This window comes from Callorhinchus milii, unplaced genomic scaffold, assembly GCF_018977255.1.
Source record: "Callorhinchus milii isolate IMCB2004 unplaced genomic scaffold, IMCB_Cmil_1.0 Scaffold17, whole genome shotgun sequence".
Taxonomy (NCBI): Eukaryota; Metazoa; Chordata; class Chondrichthyes; order Chimaeriformes; family Callorhinchidae; genus Callorhinchus; species Callorhinchus milii.
Genome location: NW_024704758.1, coordinates 4,151,010 through 4,177,329, shown reverse-complemented (window position 1 = coordinate 4,177,329; position 26,320 = coordinate 4,151,010). Strand labels below are relative to the sequence as shown.

The 26,320-nt window shown below is 50.0% G+C and overlaps 1 protein-coding gene across 1 annotated transcript in view; it reads right to left on the bottom strand.

Moving 5' to 3' along the window:
* myrf (myelin regulatory factor) overlaps positions 1 to 26,320 on the bottom strand; it is a 39,102-nt gene that overhangs the window by 5,350 nt on the left and 7,432 nt on the right. The window contains exons 3-19 of the mRNA XM_007887442.2: positions 17,350 to 17,437; positions 16,697 to 17,020; positions 14,731 to 14,792; positions 13,068 to 13,302; positions 12,639 to 12,739; positions 12,109 to 12,232; positions 9,601 to 9,796; positions 8,689 to 8,765; positions 8,464 to 8,574; positions 8,166 to 8,256; positions 7,572 to 7,583; positions 3,812 to 4,012; positions 2,335 to 2,443; positions 1,247 to 1,356; positions 949 to 1,109; positions 720 to 792; positions 230 to 318 (exon numbers count right to left, since the gene is read on the bottom strand). Of these exons, the coding sequence (XP_007885633.2) occupies positions 230 to 318; positions 720 to 792; positions 949 to 1,109; positions 1,247 to 1,356; positions 2,335 to 2,443; positions 3,812 to 4,012; positions 7,572 to 7,583; positions 8,166 to 8,256; positions 8,464 to 8,574; positions 8,689 to 8,765; positions 9,601 to 9,796; positions 12,109 to 12,232; positions 12,639 to 12,739; positions 13,068 to 13,302; positions 14,731 to 14,792; positions 16,697 to 17,020; positions 17,350 to 17,437 (2,164 nt within the window). The remainder of the gene's footprint in view (positions 1 to 229; positions 319 to 719; positions 793 to 948; positions 1,110 to 1,246; positions 1,357 to 2,334; positions 2,444 to 3,811; positions 4,013 to 7,571; positions 7,584 to 8,165; positions 8,257 to 8,463; positions 8,575 to 8,688; positions 8,766 to 9,600; positions 9,797 to 12,108; positions 12,233 to 12,638; positions 12,740 to 13,067; positions 13,303 to 14,730; positions 14,793 to 16,696; positions 17,021 to 17,349; positions 17,438 to 26,320) is intronic.

The window sequence follows — 26,320 nt, the reverse complement described above, 5'->3', positions numbered from 1 at the left end:
AGCTCCGACTGAGCCCACACCCGGTAGCAGAAATATCCCATAACATGGCGTCTGGAACCAGCCCTTACTTCCCGGATTTAACACCAACAACAAATTACAATTGTACAGCACCATTAACGTTAGGAGCACGTCACAAGGCGCTAGGAATCTCCCTGCCCCCATACACGAACCCCCTCCCCTGTCCCTCACACGCAGGCCCTCCCCACACACACGCAGGCCCTCCCCGTACCTGAACGCCATGATAATAACCAGAGCGATGATGGTGCCTTGGAGGAAGCGATGGCTCAGGCAGCCCGGCTCAGGAGATTTGGAGCGAGTCTGAGGACAGAGATATGAGGGTTAATACAGCACAATTGTCCCACCCGCAGGCACCAAGTAACCCCAGGCCCTGCAACATCACACCTAACAAACATGTGCAATAATAATAATGATAATAACCCTTGCATTTGATATAACGCTTTATCACGTCGAGACGTCTCAAAGCGCTTCACAGAATATACTGTAAAGTGAATCCTGTGTACACCTTGTGATCGAAAAGGCAACCTCAGCATTGCACTAAAGCCTCAGCCTTGATTCTGAGCTCACATCCTGACATAGGACTTGATCCGACAACTGTCCCACCCAGAGGGGAGAGTGTGAGTGACTGAGGCTCAGCTGTGGCTGTACACAAGGCAGAGTTGTGTGACTGCATGACGAGGAGAGGAGAGTCACACACTCACCTTACTGCCAACCTTTGGTGGCCTTTTCTTGTATGGTCCACTTCCTGCCCGACTGAAATGGCTTCCTGTTAAACTGCGGACAGACAAACAGAGTGTTACAGGGAGAGAAAAGACTTCACAGGAACCTGCCCAGGCTCTACCCTTAGTCACCCCCTCCCACCAACTTGCTGCGTGGCTCGGCTTTGGGTTCCCCCATGTATCCACCCCCATCGTGTACCTCCCCGGGTACCTGAGGGTGCCCCCGCTCACGGTGGACTTCATGCTGTCCAGGCGTTTGAGTTTGGCCAGTTTGCGGCTCCAGGTCTCCAGCTGGTTGATGCGAGTCTCCAGGTTGTCAGTCAGTTTGCACAACTCCTTCACTGCTCCCACGTTCTCCATAAAGATACGCTCCTGAGACAACAGAGATCAGGCTGATACAACTCTTACAATTTAAAACCCAAACGGTCTCACAGCCTAAGCCTGGGTGGAATTGGGTGTCTGTTGGGCGCTGGCTATCTGCTTCCTTCCCGACAGCAGGCGCTCTGTACCTTGTTCACCACCAGGAAGTTTTCGATGGTCTCTCCGTTGGCACAGACCACGTCTCCCGATTCCTTCACCGCCTCCGGCATGATCTCCTGCACCTCTTGAGCAATAACCCCTGGGGGAGAGAGAGAGAGAGAGAGGCACCACAATGTGGGCGAGAGCAAACCTTCGCACAGTAAAACTCACAGAAGCCGTATCAGTCGGGACAGTAACATTTAATATGACTTACACAAAGTCTGAGTTCAGGCAAACTAAACTGTAAGTCGTAGAAAATCTGATTTAATCAATAATCTAGACTGCATACATGGCTGATCTCTGCTCAACATCCAGTCCCTCTCCCTCGCTCCCTCCCTTGCCTCCTTTGAGACACGTCTCAAAACCCTCTTCTTCAACCACGCGTTCGATCTCCCTCCTACCCCTTACCTTCCGCACCCTTCACCCCTCCTGATCCCAACTCCCAGCTCGGGTGCAAACATTTGACTGTCCAGCACCTTGGGACATCCTCCCAACATGAAAGGCACTATACAAATATTATTTTGTATTGTATTGTGTCAATCATCCCCTGACTCCAGCCTGTAACTCTCAGCTGTTTGTTGCGGTCACTTTTCCACCACAGGTAAATCAAACATGGTTCCCCAGCTCTGAGCTGCCAAGATTCCAGCGTATAACTCATTCTTAACTTCCTCCTCTGTAATTTATTGTTGTTCCTATAATAATAATAATAATAATAATAATCCTTGCATTTGATATAGCGCTTTTCACGTCAGGAGGACGTCCCAAAGCGCTTCACAGAACACACTGTAAAGTGAATTGACTGTATATTTGTGGGCGAACGCGGCAGCCAATTGCGCACAGCAATGTCCCACAAACAGTCATAGATTAAAAATGACCAATTTAATTATTGTTTTTAGTTTTGGAGGGATTATTATTAGGCGTGTGGAGTAAGGAAACTTGCCCAAGGTTTCGCCCTGCCTGGAATTGAACTCAGGTCTCTCACTTGCAAAGCGAGTGCTCTAACCACTGAGCTACAGGACTCCAGGACTATGTACATGGAACGAGTGAGTGAGCGAGCGAGGGGCCTCTCAGCCTGTACCTGTCTCTGCTGTGTCCTCGAGGCCAACAGAGGAGGCGAACTCTGGCTTGTACTGATACTGAACCAGTCGCATCTGAGTGATCCTCCGCAGCTGCTCTGTCGTGTCCACCTGCACAAGAGGAGCACAGCTCAGGCCTCGGCCCTGGCGTTCCCAATACCACCCCCACCCCCAAAATCCCCCGCAGCAAAACATCCAACTCCACTGGACCCTTCCCGACTGTCACTCCATCTACCACCTCCCGCCCCGGCTCCATCGGGCTGGCTCCCATTCCACTCATCCCTCTCCCCCAACTCCCTGTACCTCCAACTCTGCTCCCCCATCCTCCCCACACAATACATGGAATCGATAGCATCAAAACTGCCACTCGACCTCCACTCCTCCCATTTCCCTCTTCTTCACCCCTCTATTCCCCTTTGCCATCCCCAGCAGCCGCTGTGTGAAGATGTTCTTCCTAAACTCTCTGTTAGATTTTACTGACTGGCCTTTACTTACATCCTCTAGTTACAGACTCACCAACAAATGGAGACAACCTATCAACATCCACCTTATCAAATTCTTCCCTAATGATATCCCCCTCGATCAGGTCCCCTCCCAATCCTCTGAGCTCCAAAGGAAGAAGCTGTGAGCTGGCCACTCTGTCCTGACACTCTAGTCATTCAGTCTGGGATCAGCTCTGTATATCTACTCTCTTTCTCTCCAATGTTAGCTCCGAGGTATTGCTTTGTGTGAAGGGCGCTATATCAATGCAAGTCGTCGTTGTTGCTACACCATCATTCCTGTAATATGGTAACCAGAACTCTATTCAGAACACAGTGCAATAGCTTCTTTGCTATTCACCAATGACAGAGGCTCTCTCTGTCTGTGACCAGGGCTCTCGATATCTCCTTATCCTCTTTGATCTCTTTGCCACCTTAGCCACTGCTGACCACCCAAACTTCTCCATCATCTCTCCTCTTTGATCCACCTCCAATGACTTAACTGGTATCACTCCTTCCTGTCCCACCATCTCCACTTTGCCTCAATGCCCCCACCACCCTCTGCGCAGTTCCTCGGGGCTCTATTCTTGATCCTCTCCTTTTCACCATTTATATACTACCACTTGGTGACATTATCCTCAGACTAGGGTCCACTTCCACATTGTGCGCAGATGACACCCAACTCCATCTCTCCCCTGAGCTTCCGTCAGCATCCCCTCACCCTAGTTGGCAATCATATTAACTTCTCTTGTCGCTCACTCAAACTCGTGACCATGCGCCTGTTGTCAGACCCTCAAATTTCAAAGACCTTCACCGAGGTTCCCAATAACTCCACCTTCCTCTCCCTCCACCCCTTGTCCCACCCTTACCTCCAACCCCACTGTAGCCTTTGCTCTGTCCACTTGCTCCACCCCTGTCCCCTTGCCCCCATCCCCTCGCCCCACCCCGTCCATTTGCCCACCCCATCCCCTTGCCCGCTCCATCCCCTTCCCCTGCTCACCTCCTGGATGTTCTCTTTTGCTCGGGCATCTGACGGGTGCAGGAGCGACCCCATGACCTTGACATTGCCATGGACGACCAGGGCCTCGTCGGGCCGGTCGGTGTTGATGCCAACGCGGCCGTGGTGGAAGACGGTGTCAGGGAGCGGGCCTCGCTGCCACAGTACGTCCGTGTCACTCTCAAACTGCCCGGGGTTAGAGGCCTGCGAGACACAGCCACATCCAGGGGGGAGTCAGACACAGCCATAAGCACAGCCCAGTCACACAACATAACACACAGCTATCACTGCACTGAGCCCACATACTCCAACACACAGCTCAAACACACAACGAATAATAATATTAATAATCCTTGCATTTGATATATGCCTTATCACGTAATTGAGATGTCTTGGGGGACCTCAGCGTGTGCATTGGGGTAACTGCTCGGATTTAACCAACTAAAACTGAACAATTAACATTGACACACATCCCGCCCCATCAGACATCAAAATGTATCTTCTTGTGGCTTTGGTCAATACTCTTGCCTAGAAATACAGTCACTACCCTTGGTGGCAATTTTCTCTGTACTGAGTGGCTGATCTCAACCTCAGTCTGTCACAAACACACACATATGCACAGTTAACGCTCATAGTTCATACACCCATCCCTCACTGTCAAAGTCATTGTCTGACATGATCACACACAATTTCACTGGATACCCATAGACCCTGGATGCTCTCTGAGGTCCATCCGTCCATCAGTCTGTCAACACATTTATTACCCAAAACTCAACACAAACACTCCACACTAGGGCTCAGCACTCACATCCTTTAATAAACCAGACTCCTGAAACTGCCTAGTTTTCCTGTAAGACTATCGTGATTTAACATTTAAATTATGTAAATTCTCCAATTCGGTTGAGAGCTGGAACAATAAACTATATTTTATTTATTTTTATTTAGGAAACTCCTATCCCCACCCTCCCTGCCTTCCACCCCTCCTGATCTCAAACCCCAGCTCAGGTACAAATCCTTGTCCTGCGCCTTGGGACGTCCTCCCAACATGAAAGGCTCTATAAAAATGTAACCTGTGGTTGTTGTGGTGGTTGGAAGCCTTTTTTTTTCTTAAAAAGAATCCGCTTTCTAATGTAAGACTGGATTAAAGAATCTTTAACAATCCTGAACGACTTGAACTTTAAACCTTGACAGGCTAAGACTGCCTGGAATTTGGGCCCAGAACCGATTGTGTAAAGGCCAACTTATTCAATGCTCTCTGGACCTGTGCCCCAGAATTAAACAAAATATGCAGGTGCGCACCTACATTCTTATCTCTATCTTTGTTTATGTCATACGAAATGTGTTTTTGAACGGACTGATCCATCATAAACCTGTTTCTAAATCACCTACAGATTTGGTGCAGGAACTAGGATATCCCACCCTGACACACCAGGGCGCGCTGTGACACTCTTACAATGTCGAGGGAGCTTTACAGTGTCACTAACCCGTGCTGTCCCTGACCTGTGGATGGACAGTGCAGAGGGAGCTTCTGTCTATGACACATTCCCCCACTGTGTCCTCGCCTCTCACATATGGACCAGTCGGAGACATCAGCAGTCAATCTCTTGCCCTGGGACCCCCACCAACCCCTTCCCCTCCCCTATTCCAGCCAAAAAAAAACACACTGTCGTAAGCGGAAGGAGAATCTTTGTTAAAACTTTTACTTTGTGGTTGTGGCACGCGTTCGATGCCTGTGTGATATGATAGAAGCGGTGCTGATACTCTCTCCTCCCACCCTCCGCCCAGCGCTAACAGCCTCTCCCCTCCTCCCATCGCTTGGATACAAAAGACGAAAGGTTTTGCTAGACAGATTTTCGTAAAATCACTGCCCCTTTAAAAGACATTGTGGCTGCTGGAGATCAGAGTTATATGTCTAAAGTTTATCGACTGGAAGTGAAAATGATGGGATGCCTTTTGGTTTGGGTATCACACACACACACACGTTAAAAATCCCACGAGAGACTGCAGACTCCTCTCATCGCTGTTCTGAGCTGCATGTTAACACAGTTCTGAGGCATTTTGTTCAAGCCTGGATAATAACAGCTACAGGCATCAGGTGGCGAAAGGGTTAAACTCGCCTGGTGGAGGTTCCAACGTTAGCAAAATCCCTTCAAACCCACCCGTAGACATCCATCCTGGATCCTGTTAACTCTCTCACCCGTTAGCGCAGCTCTCTCCGACACCACTTCTTGGAAAACTCCAGAAACCACCTGCTCCCCAGCAATCTCACTGGCTCCGCTGAAATTGCCCTCGATTCTGGGTCAGAAGGTTGTGGGTTAAAGCCTGATGTCAGGACTTTGAGCTCACAGTCCAGGCTGGCGCTCCAGTGCATTGCTGGGGGAGTGCAGCATTGACAAGAGGTGCCGTCCTTCAGATGAGACATTAAACACCCCATGAAAAGTGAAGGGAGTTTCTCTCTCCTGGTAACCTGACCGACAATCCCCCAAATGAATTGGTCATTCATTGTGCAGCTTGAATGGCCCTGTCTCGTCATCAGAGGCAGAGCGCGGGGCTGGGAACGTCCCGCTGAGAGAAGAGAGCACACTGATATAACAGATACAACGTGACTGCCAAACACAGCATGTGTGAGCCAGGGAGCATCAGCAAGAGAGAGAGAGAGTGGGATCATAGAGTTAAAGTGGAGAACAGAAGAAGGTGAGATAGAGGAGAGGGGTGAGAAAGAGAAAGTGAGAATAAAGATGAGAAGCAGAAAAAAACGAGATAAAAGGAGAGAGTGTAGGAGAGAAGGAAAAGAGAGGGAGATCTTAAGAGAGTGAAATGATATGTATTGGGAGAGAATGGAAAGATTGTGTGAGAGGGTGAGAGAGGCATGTAATTATGTACCACCCTTCAAGCAGGGTAGAGTCTTCGAGCGCTTAACAGCGGCAGAGTCTGACACCAAGCCGGCGAAGTAACCGTAGGCACGGTCGAAGAGAAAGGTCTTCAGTCATGATTTGAAGACAGGGAAGTAGGGGGCAAGGGAGAGGGATTGTGGCTGAGAGTGACAGAGGATCAGAGACATTGGCTGAAAGCAAGGTCGCCGATGGTGGGGCGGAGAGGACGAGTGATGTGCAGAGGGCCAGAGCCAGCTGAGTGAAGGTGACGGGAAGTGGAGTTGGGTGTGAACAGGTCGGAGAGATAGGGAGGTGTTAGGTTGTGAAGGAATTTGTACACAATTGTGAGGTTCTTGAAATTGATCTGTTCTATGATAGGGAGTTAGTGGAGTCTGGCAGGGACTGGGGTGACGAGGGTGTGGAATTTGGTGCGGATTTTGAATTTAATGGATGAATTAGCCTGGCAGCGTCAGGCCAGAGGATGTGACACGTGCAAGTAACCTTGAACGAAATGCCTCAAGAACAGTGTTAACCTTTACAGTGGAGCCAGTTTATTATCAGCCTCTGGCTGGTATCTGGAGACTGAGCTAAGAAGTCTGGCTTATCGCTGGGCTGAACGGCAGTGTAAACACTCCAATTTCTTAGTTTGAGATCCTCAATGAGGTGAGGCCCTCCGGCTCTGTACGGTGTCCCTCTAACACTGCACCAACCCCTGGCCTCTCTGGGCACTCTCACCCCCTCTCCCACCCTCTACATTGGCATCGCTGCCCTCCTGTCTCAGTGCTCAAACTTACCTCCTTCTGCACAGCTACTGATAATAAAGAGCTCCACTGTACCTAGGCTGTGTAATACCTCCTTTTGTGTCAGTGTTAAGCAATAAAATGGCTCACCTGTGCCGTGTTCTGTGAATGAAGAACAGAGAAAGCTGAGACTACACACGAGAACAGACTGAGACAAACCAGCACCAGTTCCCATCCATCTCAGCAGCCAGCCATCGGTACTAACTAACACTGCCATCAAATATCAGTAATAACCGTTCCCATCCATTGTCAATAACAATTGTAACTGTCTGTGCTTATTAATAATTCTCTAATAGTAACTGTCTATGGTTAGTAATAATTCTCTAGTAGTAACTATCCATGGTTATTAATAATTCTCTATTAGTAACTATTCATGGTTAGTATGATTCTCGATTAGTAACTGCTCATTGTCAGTAACAATTATATCCATCCATCATTGATAATAATTGTTACGGAGTTGTTCATAATGTCTTTAACCATCCAATGAGCAGGTACCTCGTGAATGCTGACAATAACAATGTCAGCCCCAATCTCCCCTGACATTTCAAACTAAAGCACTGACCAAAGGGTCCCTGAAAGCTGGAGTCAGGCAGTGTCTGACCTGGACTGGCCTCTGTACTTCTATACAATACACACGTGTGCGCACACCTCACATACATGGCCTGGGAGTTACAAGGCCCTTACCCTGACGATGATTCGCTCAGAGACGTGAGCCCCCACCGTGTGGTTCTGGTTTTGAGCTTGAACTTGTAACCCCACCACCAACATGAAATACCTGGGAAAGGAAAGAGGGAACGAGAGCACGGAAAAAAGAGAGAAATGGAAGAAGGTTTGAGAGAGTAATAATAAGGGAGTTACAACAACAACAACAACAACTTAAATTTATATAGCGCCCCTCATGCAGGGTAACGTCCCAGAACGCTTGAGTTACCAGCTTGTGGCTAGTGATGGAGACCTCACTGACACCCTCACTACTACTCACCTCTGGTCTGGGTTAGGTTTGCCTTTCTTCCTCATGTTGTTGGCTGTTGTCTCACTGAAATGTAACCTTCCAACCGTGACTTTCGTGACCTGATCAGAAGGGATGTTAACCCTGTGGAACACAAGATTATCCACTGTATCATCACCACTCACCACTACTCATCATCCTTCACCTTCCCTCAATATCCTTCACCATCTCTCACCATCACTCAGTACCTGTACTTACGTGACAGGGTGGAAGGGCCTCTTGCTGCGGTCTGACTGTGACTGCTCAATGTTGATGCTCTGGTTCATTGCTTCCAACTAGTGAACATCAGAATGAAATAATCAGCGAGTGTTCCACCCCTCCGTGTCCCTGTCACAGCCCAACCCTCGTCCCACCCAAAGCACTGCTGGAATTGAGTTTCCTAGATGGGAAAGCTCAATGACAACATTCAGTACCTGAGTTGATTTTTTGGGGGTTAGCTGAGATTTGACAAGTGCAGAAACCCCTCAGCTCTCCATATCACTCAATATCTCTCAACAATGGTTCCTTAAAAGTATCAAAACCAGCCTGAGTGGTCCCTGTATGTTACCTACTCATGGATATTTCCCAGTGTCTGGAATGGAATGTGAACTTTCTCCCTTCGGAGGGACACCTAATTCTACAGAGTATTAGAAGCAGGTTGGTAGGAGCCAAGGCTTGGGGACACAGAGTGTGTGTTGGGGTAATTGCTGGAGTCTGATCAGCTAAAACCGCATTTCTTACCATTGCGAGCGCTCTCTGGCAAGCTTTCCCACTGCTTGTCCAGCTAGGACCACCCTACCCATTAGGCCTTTGGCTTACAGGGTTAACAGGAGCTTAGTGGGAGGATTTCCTGCCCCCAGTGACTGGTCTGCCCTTCCAAGTTCTGCCAATGAGCCAGGCTGGCTGTACAGTCACCAGCAGTGCCTGGAATACTTCAGGCCTAGCTCAAGAACCTAACTAGAGACCATCACAGAGGGTGGGCTAGATTCTAACATTCCATTACCAAACATAACACGTTGGAGCCAGTGCAGCATGGATCTCCTTAAGATAGTCACTGTTTGGGCAGAGAGAATTGAAGAGTCCATGGCTAGCCTGTTGTAAGGTTTCCCCCACCCCACCCCCTTGACCCACCTTCACCCCGTGCAGCTTCAGGAAGAAGCAATCGATGGGTTTCAGCCCGTCAGGTGTCTTCACGTACTTAGGGTCGCCGATCATACCGACGTACACCGTGACCTGGAAGTGGTTCTTTTTCTGGCAGACGAAGGCATCGTCGGGGACGGAGAAGTTGAAGCCTTTGTCAGCGTCCACCCTATAACTGGGACTGGGGCTGAGAGACACAGGGACAGCAAACCACGATCAGTGTTTAGAAGACATCAGTTCATAAGCCATCTGAGACGCAACCCTGCGTGAGTGGCGCTATATACATACAAGTTGTTGTTGGCGGTGGTTGGACCTAGAATATTGTGTGCAGGTTTGAGTGACATAATGAGGCACCATAGAAAGGCAGACTTTTTGAGAGGATTGAGTGTAGATTCATGAGGATGTGTGCAGGACTATAGGTATTGAGGAGAGGCTGGGTTGGGGAGAGAGATGCTTTAGATAGAGAAGAAGGGAGATGGTTTGGATGGGGTGGGGGACGGGGTGAGATTGTTATAATAATAATAATTATAATCCCTTCATTTGATATGCCATCTTATCACATCATTGAGACATCTCAAAGCACTTCGCAGAATATACTGTAAAGTGGAATGACTGTGTATGTTGTGGGCAGCATCCCAGAAACAGTTGTGGAATGAATGACCAACTTTTTTCTTTTTTGGAGGGATTATTCCCCCCATAAAGTGATCCGCCATTTAAATAACAATCGGGTTCCTATTTACTGCTAGGTTTACAGAGGCGTGTGGAGTAAGGAAACTTGCCTAAGCTTCACCCCCCCAACCCCGGAATCGAAATCTGGTCAACCGTGCTAACCACTACACTACGGGACTCCATGAGGTGGGGGGAAGAGATGGTTTGGATGAGGTGGGGAGAGAGATGATGTATGTAGATGGCTGTTTAGTGTGGCTACACGACTCAGATCCCATTTCTCCAGGGATGCCTCCACACACACCCCCTGCCCCAGGAATGAGAGGAATGCTCTTAGGCTCACAAACCGCTCTCGGCATTTCCCTGAGCTCTGGGGGGGGTGTGGGGAATGGTTAAGCTCACGGCCAAGCCCACAGCGGCCCGGCACAGCATGGCACGGACAGACAGCTCAGCTCCATGTGGTTAATGTCAGTCGGCAGCTGATGCACTGTCCCTGCTCAGCGTTCCCTCTCAGCCAGAGATCTCATCGGGAGCAAAGCTGTGACCCACCCCGCGCACACACCCCACACAAATACACACATACAGCCCCCGCCGACATACGCACCCCCCCAACACACAGCCCCAACGCACACACAACCACCCCCCACACACAGAGACACTCCCCGCCCCCACATACAGCCACTAACGCCCCCCACACACACTGCCCCCACGCACGCAGCCCCCCCCACACACACACACAGCCCCCCCCCCACACACACACAGTCCCCCCCCACACACACAGTCCCCCCCACACACACAGCCGCCCCCCCACCCCACACACAGCCGCACCCCCCTACCCTACACACAGCCGCCCCCCACCCTACACACAGCCGCCCCCCCCACACACAGCCGCACCCCCCCACACACACACAGCCGCACCCCCCACACACACACACACAGCCGCCCCCACACACACACACAGCCGCCCCCACACACAACCCCACACACAGGAATCAGAAAGACTCCTGTTCCCCTGTTATACACATTCCTCCCAGAGGCCCCCGCTCATGCCAACCCACTCTCTAATCCCCCCGTAAATCCTTCCAGCCCCCATCCCCCAGCGACAGCGCCCATCCCCCAGCCCCCAGCCCAGAGCCCCCAGCCAACAGCCACCTGCCCCTTGCCCCTGGTCGCCAGCCCAGAGCCCCCAATGCCGTGTTATGGAGGCAGGCAGCTCAGTGAGATAGAGAGGCCCTGGGCCAGGGGTCAGGGATGGTTCCCGCAGCTACAAAGCCAAGGCTAGAATATCTGACCTGACATTCAATAGCCGAGATTTATTTGCTTCCATCTTTGCCAGCTCAGTGTCTGACTGCTGTGAGAGGGGGCGATCGTGGTGTGTGTGTTTGGGGGGTGGTGGGGGGCAGTCCATTATATAGATAGAGATTGTGCTAATGCACAGTGCGTGAGGGAGAGAGGAGGCTTTGCTCAGCCCACAGTAGACCTCCCTGATCAGCTTGAATCTGATGTTTTTCATGATGCGAGTTTGATATTGAGAATCTTAGATTTACCCACAAATAGACAGTCACAGTGAACCCTATGAAGCGCTTTGGGACCTCCTCCCAACGTGAATGGTGTTGTACCTAATGCAAGGATTATATAATTTTATTATATTATTAATATTTGGTATGTTTTGGAGCAGAAACAGGCCGTTTGACCTATCAGGTCCATATCAAATGATGCTCTCCCCCCACCCCTACACACAAACTTCCTTTTTACAAGAACTGACGGACTCTGCCAAGCCCTGCTCTCTCCTGCTCCCCCACCCCCACCCCGGTCACTGTTGGTGTTACTCACAGATCCTTGCAGTTGATGTCGCACAGACTGACCCACTTGCTCTGCTGGTGCGGCTGCCACTTGATACACTGGTAATTGGGGTCCAGGTAGGAACTGTTCAGGCTCTCGGTGTCCTGCGTCAGCCCTGGTGATCAGAGCGGCGAGGGAGTGAGCACCGCACCGGGTACGGCACACGATAACACGGCACAGGGCACACGGCATATCGTACACAGTGCACGATACACAACACACAGTAGCCGACGAGGCACATAGTGAGGTAATAATAATGATGGGACCTCAGTTTAATGTATCGATCGAAGGACGGCATCTCCGACAGGCAGCCTCCCTGCAGAGCTCCCACAGCACGGGAGCGTCAGCCTGGAATGAGACTTCACCATGGCTTGTTGAGAGTGCGAGCGACTGAGCCAGACAACCGACATTCCCCAATCGATTGCAGCTGTTATTTGGGGATGCAGTGTAGGACAGATGTGTGTGTGTGTGTGTGTGTGTACCACACTATACTGGTCCATGCTGTGCTGTGTGTGGCTTACCTGGCTCCTGTTTGATGATGCCATTCAGCATCTGGCTGTTGAGCGTGTTGGGAGGAGAGTCCGAGTGTTTCCGTTTCTTTGCTGCGTGAATGGGGATTCCACTATGGAGAGAGAGCGAGATTCCCAGGTTAGGAGAGAGGGTGAGAGGGGGAAGAGGGAGAGGGGGAAGAGGGAGAGGGGAAAGAGAGAGAGAGGGGGGATGGAGACCAGGAGGGAGGGGATGGAAAGAGGGGGAGACAGAAAGGCGATTCAAGAGAGAAGTGATAGGAGGAGATCGTGGGGGAGAGTGAGAGGAACGGGAGAGAGAGAGAGAAGGAGAGAGAGAGAGAGCATGGGAGAGAGAGCAGACAAGACAGAGCGAGCAGGGTAGAGAGAACGAGAGTGAGTGGGGCAGAAGGAGAAGGATTGAGTGTGGTGTGTGGATCTTACTCTGGGTGGTGCTGGAGGAGCTGATGCAGTACATGTGGCGGTTGGGGGGGCAGCAGGTCGGTGGGGGCCAGCGGGTATGGGGGCATCAGCTCTGGCTTCAGGTACAGGTCACGCCCAGTTAGCCCGGGGTAGTGGGGAGCGGGCGGCAGGTGGGACCCAGCCCCCGGTTCCAGCCGCGATGGTGGGGGCAGGTGGCACACGTGCTCCGGGGTCATGGTGCGGAGCAGGTGGGACTCTGCGGAGAGAGGGAGAGAGAGAGTCTTAGTCCCTTTATAATAATAATAATAATAACCCTTGCATGTCATGTTGAGACGTCTCAAAGCACTTCACAGGATATACTGTAAACTGGATTGATTGTGTATTTTGTGGGTGAAATTGCGCAGCCAATTGCACACAGCAATGTCCCACAAACAGTTATGGATTGAGTGACCAATTTTGTTTCGCGGGATTATTACCACCGGTCCGCCAATCGACAAGCCAATCCTACTTACTGCTAGGTAAACCAAGGCGTGTGGAGTAAGGAAAGTCACCTTAAGGTTTTGCCTCGCCCGGGAATCAAACACGGGTCCTCTCGCTTGCAAAGCGAGTGCGTGAACCACTACGCTACAGAACTGTGTGAAGCATGAGGCTATCAAGCATGGCTATCACAGAGCACTTGCCGGGACGAGAGACTGAGTCCCACAGTGCGAGGGAGCTGGAGTCACATCAGCAAAGAGATCATCAGTGACTCAACCTGTAGTCCAGCTCATCTGTTCCCCAGACACTGTAACCAGCCTTTCAACTCTCTCCCCCACACCTGGTCTCTATCTCTTCCCCCAGCATTCTGTCTCTGGAAGTTCCATGTGTAGGTGGGATGCCCATGGAAATCTCAGCTTGGTTTGGATACTTTTAAGCATGGTGATGGGTTTCCGTATTTGTCAGACGCCCGGCTGACCAAAAAAAAATCTCTTCCCCTTACTCTATCTCTCGCCCTTTCTCTCTCTTTCTCCTATTCACTCTCCCACTCAAGAATCTGCTTCTCCCCCAAAAGTGAGAATCACAGACACGAGGGAATTCCCAGCAGCCAGAAGTTGACGGGATCTCCTGACAACAGGAAAGGTCGGCAGCCGCGGGATAAGATCCCGGGACCCCAGCCCAGAGAGACTGCAGGAAACACTAGCCCATTGACACAGGCTCCTGATCGATACTCTTTGACAATCTCTCTCCAGCCAGACACCCCCCACCCAATCCCAGCGATGTGCAGCTGGCAAATAAAAGCCGCAGATATGTCAGGCATGTGGTCACGCCCTCACTCAGACAGGAGCTCATTGGAACCCTAGCCAATGAAAGTCGGACTGTGTGTCAGCCTTGCACAGTGGTAGCACTCTCGCCTCTGAGTCAGAAGGTTGTGAGTTCGCAACTCATGTTGGGACTTGAATACACAGTCTAAGCTGATGCTCCAACGCAGCACTGGGGGAGTGTGTTCCACTGTCGGAGGGTCCGTCCTTCATTTGAGACTTTAAAGCGAGGTTCCGTCTGCCTGTTCAGGTGAAGGTTAAAGATCCCATGGCGCTGTTGGTAAAGAGAAGGGAGGTTCTCACTCCCAGTGTCCTGGCCGACAATCCCTCAGATAAGATTGATCACTCACTCCATGGCTGTTTGTGGGGGGAGGGTGGGGACTTACCGTTCACCTGTTGAGGGGAGTACGGCTCGGAGCCAGAGTCGGGCGGAGATTCAGGTAAAGTGCTATGGAGACAAAGAAGGGTAACACAGTCAGGAAGGCAGCTCGGAGCATTAGCGGGAACCAGTGAGTATTGTGGGCCACGGAGAGGAGGCTGTCGTCCCATAATCACTCCTCCCGCGGCCAAATGCCAGTCTCTGTCAGTTGGCATACGGGCCTCACACTCCCACCCGCCTGCTAACACACACACACGCTCCAGCAAACATCCCACTCTCCTCTTAAAGGGCAGCGCACTGCTCAATTTCACAATCATTTCACAATCATTGTGAGAATGGCAAAGTACACCACAGTGGAGTGCGTGGAGTCAAACACGGGGACCATTCGCTCCCAAAAGCAGCCACGAGGGGAATGATCCATTTATGTGGGGAAGATTTTTGGGAAGACTTCTGAGACAAGCTCCCTTCCCTTTTCAACATCAACAAATTCCATTTATATCCTTTCACCTCTGGAGGAGGTTGGTCAAATGGTGCTACGAAATCTTTAACATCCATTGAAACATACACACCTCTGTTTAACATCACTTCCAGAGGACAGCACTTCTGACAATGCAAAGCTCCCACAGCACTTCACTGGAGTGTCGGCCCGGGCTCTGAGCTCAAAGCCTTCAGCATGGGGCGTGAACCCACTTGTTTCTGACTCAGTGACAGCGTTACCCTACTGTGTGGAGTTTGGAAACAAATAATCTTCCAAGGGCACTAAGATATGGGAGAGGATTCAGAGGGAACGAATGAGTGAAGGCGCTGGGGCTCTGTCTGGGAAAGGCTGACAGCTGGAACGGAGTCACTGTAACTGGGAGATGGTCGAAGGCTGTGCTGAGAGGTGTGGTTGATACAGACGGACGATGTTTGAGTCAAAACGAAAGGCCGTGTGTGAATCTCATTCAGTCCTACACTTGGAAGTTGTTTTTTTGGCCGCTGGTTGGGAATAGTGTTGAGGGATACATAGGCACAGCCTGAGTGATGGGGGGGGTGGTCAGGTGGGTGTTCTGGAGGGAGGAGATCAGATGGGCCGAAGGGCCTTCTTCTTCCAGACCAATCTCGTGATCTTGTGGTGATTATTCTTATAGACTCTCAGGGTTGCAGCAGAGAGGATTAGGAAAGGTCAGGTTTGATGTGCGTGCCCACTCGCCGGCATCGAGAGGTCCTCAAAGTATCTCTTGGTGTGTAGCCTCACTGTGAGATCACGTGCTCTCCTTCTAATAACAATAATAATCCTTGCATTTGAGATATCTCAAAGCGCTTCACAGGATATATGTTCAAGTGAATTGACTATACGTTTTGTGGGCAAAATGCGGCAGGCACTGGCAGATGAGAGGCTTCCCCCCAACAATGTTTATTTGGTGAGCGTGAGCGTAGACACAAGGTGCAAGGCTGTACCAAGGCGGCCCGAAAAGTACTTAATCTCCGGGCCTCAGCCAGTGGGGGAGGCTCCCTGTGCAGCTCACAGTATACACTGAAGCCGATCACTAACACCTATAGAAAGCATTGCCAGACCACACTGGAAGCAGGCGTCCCATTCTGCTCACCACAGACACACACACACACGCACACAGAGGCCTTGTCTACAAATAGTCACTACATTTGATAGGAATCACCTGTGAAGCCATTTGAGATATTTTTCTGCAACAGGGCTGAGAGACAACAACAAAAACTTGCATTTATATAGCGCCCTTCACGCCGGACGGTGCCTCGGAGCACTTAAAGCTGTGGAGAGGGGTAGAGGGGAAAGGGGGATAAACGGCAGCAGTACTACAACAACTTGCATTTCTCTAGCGGAGCTCAGAGAGAGTAAAGCTCACTATACACTGTCCCTCCACACTCCCAGGTCAACCACAGCATGGGCTAGAGACAGAGTAACATGGCTACCAAAGCCTGCTGACGGGCTAATGTTTTATGGTCAGGTGACTTACCCGGGTGCGTATGATGGCTTTGGTTCTGATTTGATGGCTGGTGCGTTACTGTTCATACACAGGTTGGGATAGCCTTTGGGCAGCATCCCACTGGTCGCTGGGCAAGTCACATGGGTGGGGAGCCCCGGGCCACAAGCCACGAGACCCCCGTGTCTGGCCCCACCCCCAACCGGACCCCCCGGGTGACAAAGATGGCCAACTGCAGTGGGGCTGGTCACGTGACCAGCGGTCGCCATGGTGCCATGGACATTGTGGGGGTTGGGGCCGCTGTTGCAGGTCTGCGGGTTGGAGTAAGTGACCGTGATCGGGAGTTCCGGGAAACAGCTGCGAAGAGGGGGAAAAAAAGGGGGATAAACAACGGCAATACAACTACAACAACTTGCATTTCTTTCGCGCCCTTCACCCGGGGCTGCGTCTCAGAGCGCTGGACAGTGGTGGAGCACGACGCTGTGCCACGGGGAAGGGAGGAGGTGACCGTAAGCGTGGTCGAAGAGAATAATAATGATGGGAAGACATGAGAACCAGGACACCAGGAAACGTCAGTGTCCTAGGAATATCAGCATCCCCGGCACCCCATTCCCCCACCCACCGGGGTATGAGTGCCTGAGCCCGGCCCACCCCCACCCACCCCCGGGCTGGCATGAAGCACTCACATGTCACTGGAGTCCTCCTTACTAATGTACTCCTCCAGGATGCTCGTGTCGATGTTGGAGGTATCGAGGGCTCCGTTCATCTCGTGTCCTGGACACAAATAATAATAATAATAATCCTTGCATTTGATATAGCGCTTTTCATGTCTTCCAGACGTCTCAAAGCGCTTCACAGAATAGACTGTAAAGTGAATTGACTATATTTTGTGGGCGAAATACGGCAGCCAATTACGCACAGCAGCGTCCCACAAACAGTCGTGGATTGAGTGACCAAATTATTATTGTTTTTTTTCTTGAGGGATTACTATCAGGCGTGTGGAGTAAGGAAATTGCCCAAGGTTTCGCCCTGTCGAGGCATAGAAAGCGAGGCAGAGAGAGAGGCAGGTGGGTTATCTCACAGCGTCTCACAGGCAATCACTTTCTCCTCAGCTGGAGGCACTGTGTATTTGCAGGCAAACCCAAGCATTCATTTGCGGCGATAATTATCCCTGGAAAGCAATCCGCCACTCAACTAATAACCGGGTTCCTACTTACTGCTAGGTAGACAGAGGCATGTGGAGTGAGGAAATTTGCCTAAGGTTTCGCTTTGCCTGGACATCGAACCCAGGTCCTCTCGTTTGCGAGGTGAGGGAGCTAACCACTATGCTACGGGACTCCTGGTGTGAACTGTACACACGGGAGCCGGAACTGATACACACAAACCATACGGCATCAGATGGGAGCCAATCATTCCATTTAACACTCCGTTTATGGCCAGGCCGCACTGCATTGACATCACAAAGTTGCCTTGCAGTGTGAGGCTGGGCCTCTGTTTATACAGAGCGAGTCAGGCGCTGAGCCAACCAGTAGGAGCTTGGCCGTGTAAAAGGTTTGGTCAGGTGAGGCCCGAGCTCAGGGTTTATAAATCTATAATCGTGGAGGAGGGTGGAGGGAATGAGAGCTGCAGCTCTCTGAGAGGTAATAATAATAACACTTATATCACGCTTATCACATTATCTTGAAGCGTTTCGCAGGATTTACTGTAAAGTGTAGTAACTGTGTATTTGTAGGCAAATGTGGCAGCCAATTTGCACACGACCAAATGCCAGAAGCAGCCATGAAGTGAATATCCAAACCAGATTGGGAGTCCCAAGTACACCACCTACACATGAAAATTTCCATGTCTGGAATGCGCCCTCTCTCCCTGCTTACCTAATTCCGGAGAGTTTTAGGTGCAGGCCGGCAAGACCCAAGGCTTGGGGGACCCCAGAGTGTGCATTGGGGTACCTGCTCGAGTCTAACCAGCTAAAACCACGTAGCTTGCCATTGATATCACTGTCTGGCAAACTTTCCCGCTGCTTGTCCAGCTAGGACCACCCTACCCGTTAGGGCTTTGGTTTACTGGGTTAACAGGAGCTGAGTGGGTTGATTCCCTGCCTCCAGTGATGGTCTTCCCTTCCATGTTTTGCCGAAGAGCCAGGCCGGCTGTGCAGTCATCAGCAGTGCCCTTGAATACTGCGGACCTGTCTGGCTCAGGAACCGGACTAGAGACTGCCACAGAGGGCTGGCTCGAGTCCGACATTCCGTTGCCAAACATGTCACCTCGGAGCCAGTTCAGCCACGAGGAGACCCTGCTTACCGACCTGGGATAGAGTGGAGGGAGTAGCCAGATTCCAGAAGTGAAAAAATTTATCTTTTTTTCCGGGATGAGAGCTGTAGAATTTATCACCAGTGTTAATTTCAGGAAGCCGGGACCTCAGCGAGCGCTATGGTTAGTGTCTGCGCAGGGCTCAGTGACAGGTGAAGGGTTAAGGTGCTGCAGGAATGCGTTGGGGCGTGAGTGTCGATGAGTTATTACCGGGCTGATAATCCGGCACTCCCGCTCCCTCCACTGCTCACTCAAGTGACATGCAGATGAATGGCGTGTGCTCCGTGCTGTATACAGCTTCCATTAACATTCCATTGCAACCCAGCCTCTCGCTCCACCGTCCAGTAAAGGGTAGTGAGCGAATGTACGTGTGTGTGTGTGTGTGTGAGAGAGACAGAGACAGAGAGAGAATGTGCGTGAGAGTGACAGTCTGAGAGTGCGTGAGAGAAAGTCAAGGAGAAAGGCTGAGAGTGGGTGAGTCAGAGAGTGAGAGTGAGTGAGCGAATGAGAAAGAGGGAATGAGACAGAAAGAGGGAGAGAAAGGGTGAAGCTGCGACGGAAAGAGAGGGGGGGAAACGAAAGAGTGAGGGAAAGACAGAGAAAGATAGAAAAGAAAGACATGCAGAGAATTATCCCTTAAAAAAAATAATAACTTAGCCACTCAATCCATGACTGTTTGTGGGACACTGCAGTGTGCAATTGGCTGCCACATTTCCCTCACAAAATATAGTCAATTCACTTTACAGTATATTCTGTGAAGCGCTTTGAGAGGTCTCGAAGAAGTGATAAGGCACTAAATCAAATGCAAGGATTATTATTATATATAATGAAATGAGAGACAAAGAAAGAACATGAGAGCAAGAGAAGAAATATGCACCAGGCAGTTTTTATAATCTTTACATTTACACACTCATACAACAGTATCAAAACACTTCACAGGATACACTGTAAAGGGTAGTGACTGTGTGTTTGTACGTGAACATGGTAGCTAATTTGCACACAGCAGTGTCCCACAAAGAGCTGTGAAGTGAGTGACCAATTTTATTTGAGGGATTTGGGGGCCAGGACACCGGGAGAGAAAAACTCCCTTCTCTTTACAAACAGCGCTTCAACATCCACCTGTAAAGGCACAGCCTTGGTTTAATGTCTCATCAGAAAGACAGCAGCTCTGTCAATGCAGAGCTCCCCCCAGCACTGTACTGGAGCGTCAGTCGAGACCATATGGGTTCCAAGCCTCGACCTGGGTGTTGCAAGCACAACCTCTTGATTCAGAGGCAAGCGTCTGGCTGACACACATTATTGGGAAGTGCAGAGGCTGAGAACAGGGAGCGGGAGTTAAACGCTGGGATTAAATACTTAACGTTCACTCCAGCATCAGGAGTCTGCTGATCGGGCTCGGGCAGCGACATGGAAAAGGATCAGAGCGGGACAATGGGATTAGGGTACAAGGAGCCTCACATCTCAGCCCTGCTCAGCAGTGCAGCCGAGGGCAGAGTCCACACTGAGGACTCTCTCTCTCCCGAGGGCTGCGTGAGCTCCAATATCCTTCCCCTCGTTACAGCGTCAAAATGTGCAGCACACAGGGAAGTGGAGTGACTGTTACAATATTACACTCTGCATCTGATCAGCGCCTATGACTTCAAAATGCGAGCAACTGCTGTTAAATGTAGTGATTACAAGCAAGCACACAGCCAGTTTGCTCACAGCAATGTCCCACACAAACACACACACATACACACACACACAACCCATGACGTGAGTGACAATCCATCAGCTTCAATGGCCAGGAGATGAGGAGAAACTCCTTCCTCTTTTCCAATTGCATTGCGGGATCGTCACCGTCCACCTCAAAGGACAGACAGTCCTCAGTTTAACGTCTCATCCGATGGATGACGCCTCGGAAAATGCAGCGCTCCTCCCCAGCACTGCGTCAGCCTGAACTGTGAGCTCAAAGTGCTAAGGTGGGGAACCAGCAGGAGATCTAGTCTGTGAGCCAGGCCATGCTCTGGTAATCACTGGTCCAGTTCCCCTGGAAACCCTGTGATATGGCATTACCACCCCTCTTGATTCCAACCCCAGCTCAGATTCCAACCCCTTTAACAGCCTTGGGACGTCTTTCTAAGATGAAAGGCGCTGTATAAATGTAAGTTGTTGTAGTATTCCATGTCTGCCCACGCAGCCAACATCTACAACAACTCACACTTACACATCTTCACATGAGTGAAAGACATGGAGCAGGCGGAGTTAGTGGAGAGGCTGGACATGGGGATGTACAGGTGATATACACAGTTTTGTACTGAGAGTGTAGTAAGGGCTGTACACAAACTGGAATGGGACTGTTCACGAGGCGTAAACAGCCTGAACACAGCTATAAGAATGACTGGAATGCCGGTGTTTATACAGGCCACCCTATACTCTCACCCTCTGTAAATAACACAGCTGCTCGGGGAAGAATGAAATCGTTTCAGTGATTCCCGCAATCTGTCAGACTGTCAATATTGGGATTAAGCCCCACGTCAGGTAGTTTATAATAATAACCCTTGCATTTGATATAGCGCCTTATCACGTCTTCAAGAAGTCTCATACTCTAAAGTGAATTGACTATATATTTTGTGGGTGAAATGCAGCAACCAATTGCACACAACCTTGTCCCACAAACAGTCGTGGATTGAGTGACAAATTGTTATTACTATTCTTTTTTTTAAAATTTTGAAGGGATTATTATCCCCGGAAAACCGCTCCGCCAATCAACTAACAACCCACTTACTGCTAGGTAAACAGAGGCGTGTGGAGTAACAAAACTTGCTTAACGTTTTTGTCCTTAGGGTAATAAGGGGAGATTGGATACACTTGATCCTAGTGAGAAAGTGGAGTGAGCTAATTCATCACAGGACCATCAGTCTTGTTCCTGAGTTGACCCCAGACCAGCCTTTGGTGTCAAGATTCCCTAACACTGCACTTCCCCCCCCCCACCCCACACCACCACCGCCTCTCCAGCCCCTCCGCTCAACCCCTCACCGGGAGCCTCACTAACTACTTCCACGTGTTCAAGGGCAAAGAGAGAGAGAGAAAAGAGAAAAGAGAGTGTAAAAGAAAAGACAGAGAGAGGGGGGAAAAAAAGACTGGGAGAGAGAAGAAAGAGAAAGCATGAAAAAATAAAAGAAATAGAAAGAAAGATGAAGAAAGAGAGAGAGGAAGAGATTGAGAACGAGAAAGCACCTCACCAGAGTCCACAATAATAATAATAATCCCTGCATTTGGTATTCATGTCGGGAGGACATCCCAAAGCACTTCACAGGATTTACTGTGGAGTGACTGTGTATTTGTAGGCGAACGCCTGTCTCAGCCAGGCTCTGTGTGTGTACGTCTGTGTGTGTACACATCAGAAGGTTGTGGAATGACATTGTCTAAGCTCACACTCCAATGCAGTGCTGGGTGTGTGCTGCAACATCAGAGGTGCCGTCCTTTGGATCACACATTAAACCGAGGCCCCGTCTGCCTGTTGAGGTGGATGTTAAAGATCCCACGGGTTGTTGGAAAAGAGAAAGGAGTTTCTCTGTCCGCCTGTCCTGGCCAACAATCCCCCAAATAAAATCGGTCACTCACTCCATGGCTGTTTGTGGGACACTGTTGTGGGCAATTGGCTGCAAAATAACACATTCACTGCACTTTTCAGCACACACTGTGAGATGTTTTGAGATGTCCTCCACAACATGATAAGGCACTGTATCAAGTGCAAGGATTATTATCACTTGTGTATTTTTTTAATATAAAACTTTATAGCTCGGCAGGGATAATTTAATAATCAAATGGTGCCAGTGAGGCAGAGATCTCAGTCTTGGTGTGAAGTCCAAGTCCAGGCTGCTATGTCTGCACGGTTTACCAGAGCTTCCAGTCAGTGAGCAGAGAGAAAGAGATTAAGCGAGGAGTAATTGGAAATGTGCTGTGTGTGCAGGAAGCAAGTCCAGCCTATGACTGTGAAGTATCCCAGCTGCTTACAGAAAGCCAGCCTGGAGACAGGACACGATTAATATGGCATAAAGACCTGAGAGAGGGTCGGGAAGACAAAGAGAGACACAGAGAGAGAGAGAGAGGAGAGAGGACTAAGATAGAGAGGGAGAGGGGAAGACTGAGATACGGAGTGAGGGTGACTGAGATAGAGATAGAGAGGGGGAGGAGACTGAAATAGAGAGAGAGAGAGAATGGAAGACAGACGGACCAAGAGAGAGAGATAGACACAGATAGACAAACACACACACACACACATTCACAGGAGAATGGCAGAATGAGTGAGAGTGAGTTCTGATTAGAGCCCAGGTCACAAGCTATTAGCAGGTCAGCTCTTTGACTGCTGCCCGATGTGTGTTTAGCCTGTGCCCAGCGGGAGCCATCAAACACCGTGGCCGGGAATCAGTGCCCGCAGCCAAGCCTGACATTTCCGCTTGGTTAAACATTTCCCCTGTGTACAGAGTGGCCTGCTGACAGCACCCACACCTTAAACACTGATACCATCAGGCATTAAACACTGAGGTTATAACTCCAACACTCAATCTGAGTCCCATTCAACTCATTCACTCCTAACATGTAAAATTCCATTCTACTCAGAGAATGTCCAGCTCAGAAACACGCCATTTGGAACTTAAAGGGGGAAAACTGTGGAGTGGAAGAAGACAGAGGGACCTCAGAGTGCAAATTCTCAGGTCCACACTGAGAATTTTCTGTCTACACAGTCATTACACTCAGCAGTGATTTCCTGTGAACTGTCTTGAGCCATTTCGATGTGACGAGGAAAGAAAGCTAATAATATTAATAATAATAAATCCTTGCAGTTATTATTGCACCGTCATGTCACTGCACATTTTGTAGACAAAAGTAGGGAATCTGAACAGTAGCCAGTTTGGGTGGGTTGGTTATGGGGGGGTGGAGGGAGGAGGGAATGAGGGAAATCATCTCAAATCAACTCTGCTCAAAATCTCTCAAAACGTCCGAGTTTGAACCTCAGTCATTTCTCCAGTGACATTGCAGGTGATTGGCAAACAGAGCTCAAGAGCCCTGTCCATGCTGACCATCTCTCCCAGCCCCAGGACCTCCCTCGCTCACAACTATATCCCATCACACACAAGACTGGCTTCCGAGCGGAAAACGCAGCGGGATGAAATGAGCCACGACTAGATTTATAAATCTTGCTTGGCTTCTCCTCTGATTTGCCGGTCAGCCGGGTATCTGACAGATGCCGAACCCCAACACCATGTTTACGAGAATCCAAACCAAGCTGAGAATTCCATGCAACACCCCCAACACGTTGAAATTCCAGAGACGTTTATTGGAATAGAAGTTGTACTCTCTCCCTGGAGGGACGCATCCTGCTTCCCTAATTCCTAATTCACTATGATATAATAATAATAATCCTTGCATTTGGTATAGCACCTTATCACGTCGTATCTCAAAGCGGATATACTGTAAAGTGGATTGACTGCATACTTTGTGGGCGAAACGCAGCAGCTAATTGTGAACAAGAGTGTCCCACAAACAACCACAGAGCAACAATTTTTTTGAAATCAACTTTTTTTTGGGGGGGTGGGGGGGGTGGGGATTGTTGGCCAGGACACCGGGAAAGAGAAACTTCCTTCTCCTTTCGAATAATGGCATGAGATCTTTAATGTCCACTTGAACAGACAAATGGGACCTCAGTTTAACGTCTCATCCAAAGGACAGCTCCTCTGGCAATGCAACACTCCTCCAGCACTGCATTGGAGTGTCAGCCCCACACTATATGATCCCAAGTCCCAACCCATGGGGCTTGAACCTTCTGACTCAGAGGCGAGACCGCTACCACTGAGCCAGGCTGGCACACTGAGCCTAGGATCAGCAACCAGTGACAGAGCTCAGCCCAGGTGGGTTACTCGGGGCTTTTCTCAGTTGATAAAGGCTTTGAGGAGGAGGAAATCCCTCATCTGTGCTGAACAAACACGGAGTTAATCATTGAGCACCGACCGTGGCAAGACACCAGTTCCTGTATCCAGCGCGTGGCTCAAAGTCCAAGGCTGTGTCGTGTTCATTAAGTGGTTTACACACCACCCCTCGCAACCCACACGTCTGAAACTCAGAACATTCTGTGGCCCCCCTCCCCCAGCACATCACAGAGACAATGCCAGAACAATTACCATCAGGCCGCTCAGTGGGGTCAAGAGCGCTCTCGCCTCTGAGTCAGAAGATTGTGGGTTCAAGACCCATATCATCTAAACTGACACTCCAATGCAGTGTCCAGTGCTGGGGGAAGGGGGTGGGGGTGGGGGGGGTTATATTGTCAGGAGGTGCCGTGCTGCGGATGAGATGTTGAACCGAGGTCCTGTCTGCCTGCTCAGGTGGACATTGAAAATCTGTGGCACTTTTGGAAAAGGGAAGGGAGTTTCCCTCTCCCCATGTCTTGGCCAACAATCCCCCAAATTAAATTGGTCACTCACTCCATAGCTGTGGAACATTACTGTGTCAAAACCTGCTGCTGTATTTGCCTACACCCTGCACTTCACAATAACTCCACGTGAAACATTTTCACAGTGCAACTCCCCCAGGAGTGGAGAGTCAGCCTAGAGAATGAGCTCGGAGTCCCAGCATGGGCCTTGAACCCATAACCTTCTGACCCAGAGTTAAGTGTGCTAGCGCCTGAGCCAGCCTGACACTGATACCTAGACTGCGTCTCAAAGTACATCTCAGCGTTACCATGGAAAGGCTCCTGTCCATAATCGAAGGGTAATAAAATATAATGACCAGGGCCATGTCTCTGCTCATTAAAACCATGAATGATTTGTGTGAGCTATCAACTCCCTCTCATCCCCCAAAAATAACAAGACATGAGAGGGTCAGGTGAACAATCTCTTTGATCTCATCCTTCCAGAAACCCCACCTTACAGCATCAAGCTGTTACTGACATGGCCTCACCACCCTTTCTGGTTAGAGCAGGGAGTGCTGTCTCTGAGTCAGAAGGCTGTGGGTTCAAGCACTAGACTACATTGACACTCTAATGCAGTCCTGGGAGAGTGTTGAACTTTGGATCCGTCTGCCTGTTTAGGTGGATGTTAAATATCCCATAAGAGCAACAACAAAATTACAAAATTGTATAGCACCTTTCACGTCGGGAGGACGGTATTCAATAAGAGAAGGGAGTTTCTCCCGGTGTCCTGCCCAACAATCTACCACTAAATGCAAGGATTATTATTAGTAGTAGTAAAATTTGTTATTCACTTAATGAAGTTAAGTGGGACATTGCTGTGAACAAATTATCTGCCGCATTCATCTACAAATACACAGTCACTACCCTTCACAGTAAATCATGTGAAGCGCTTTGAA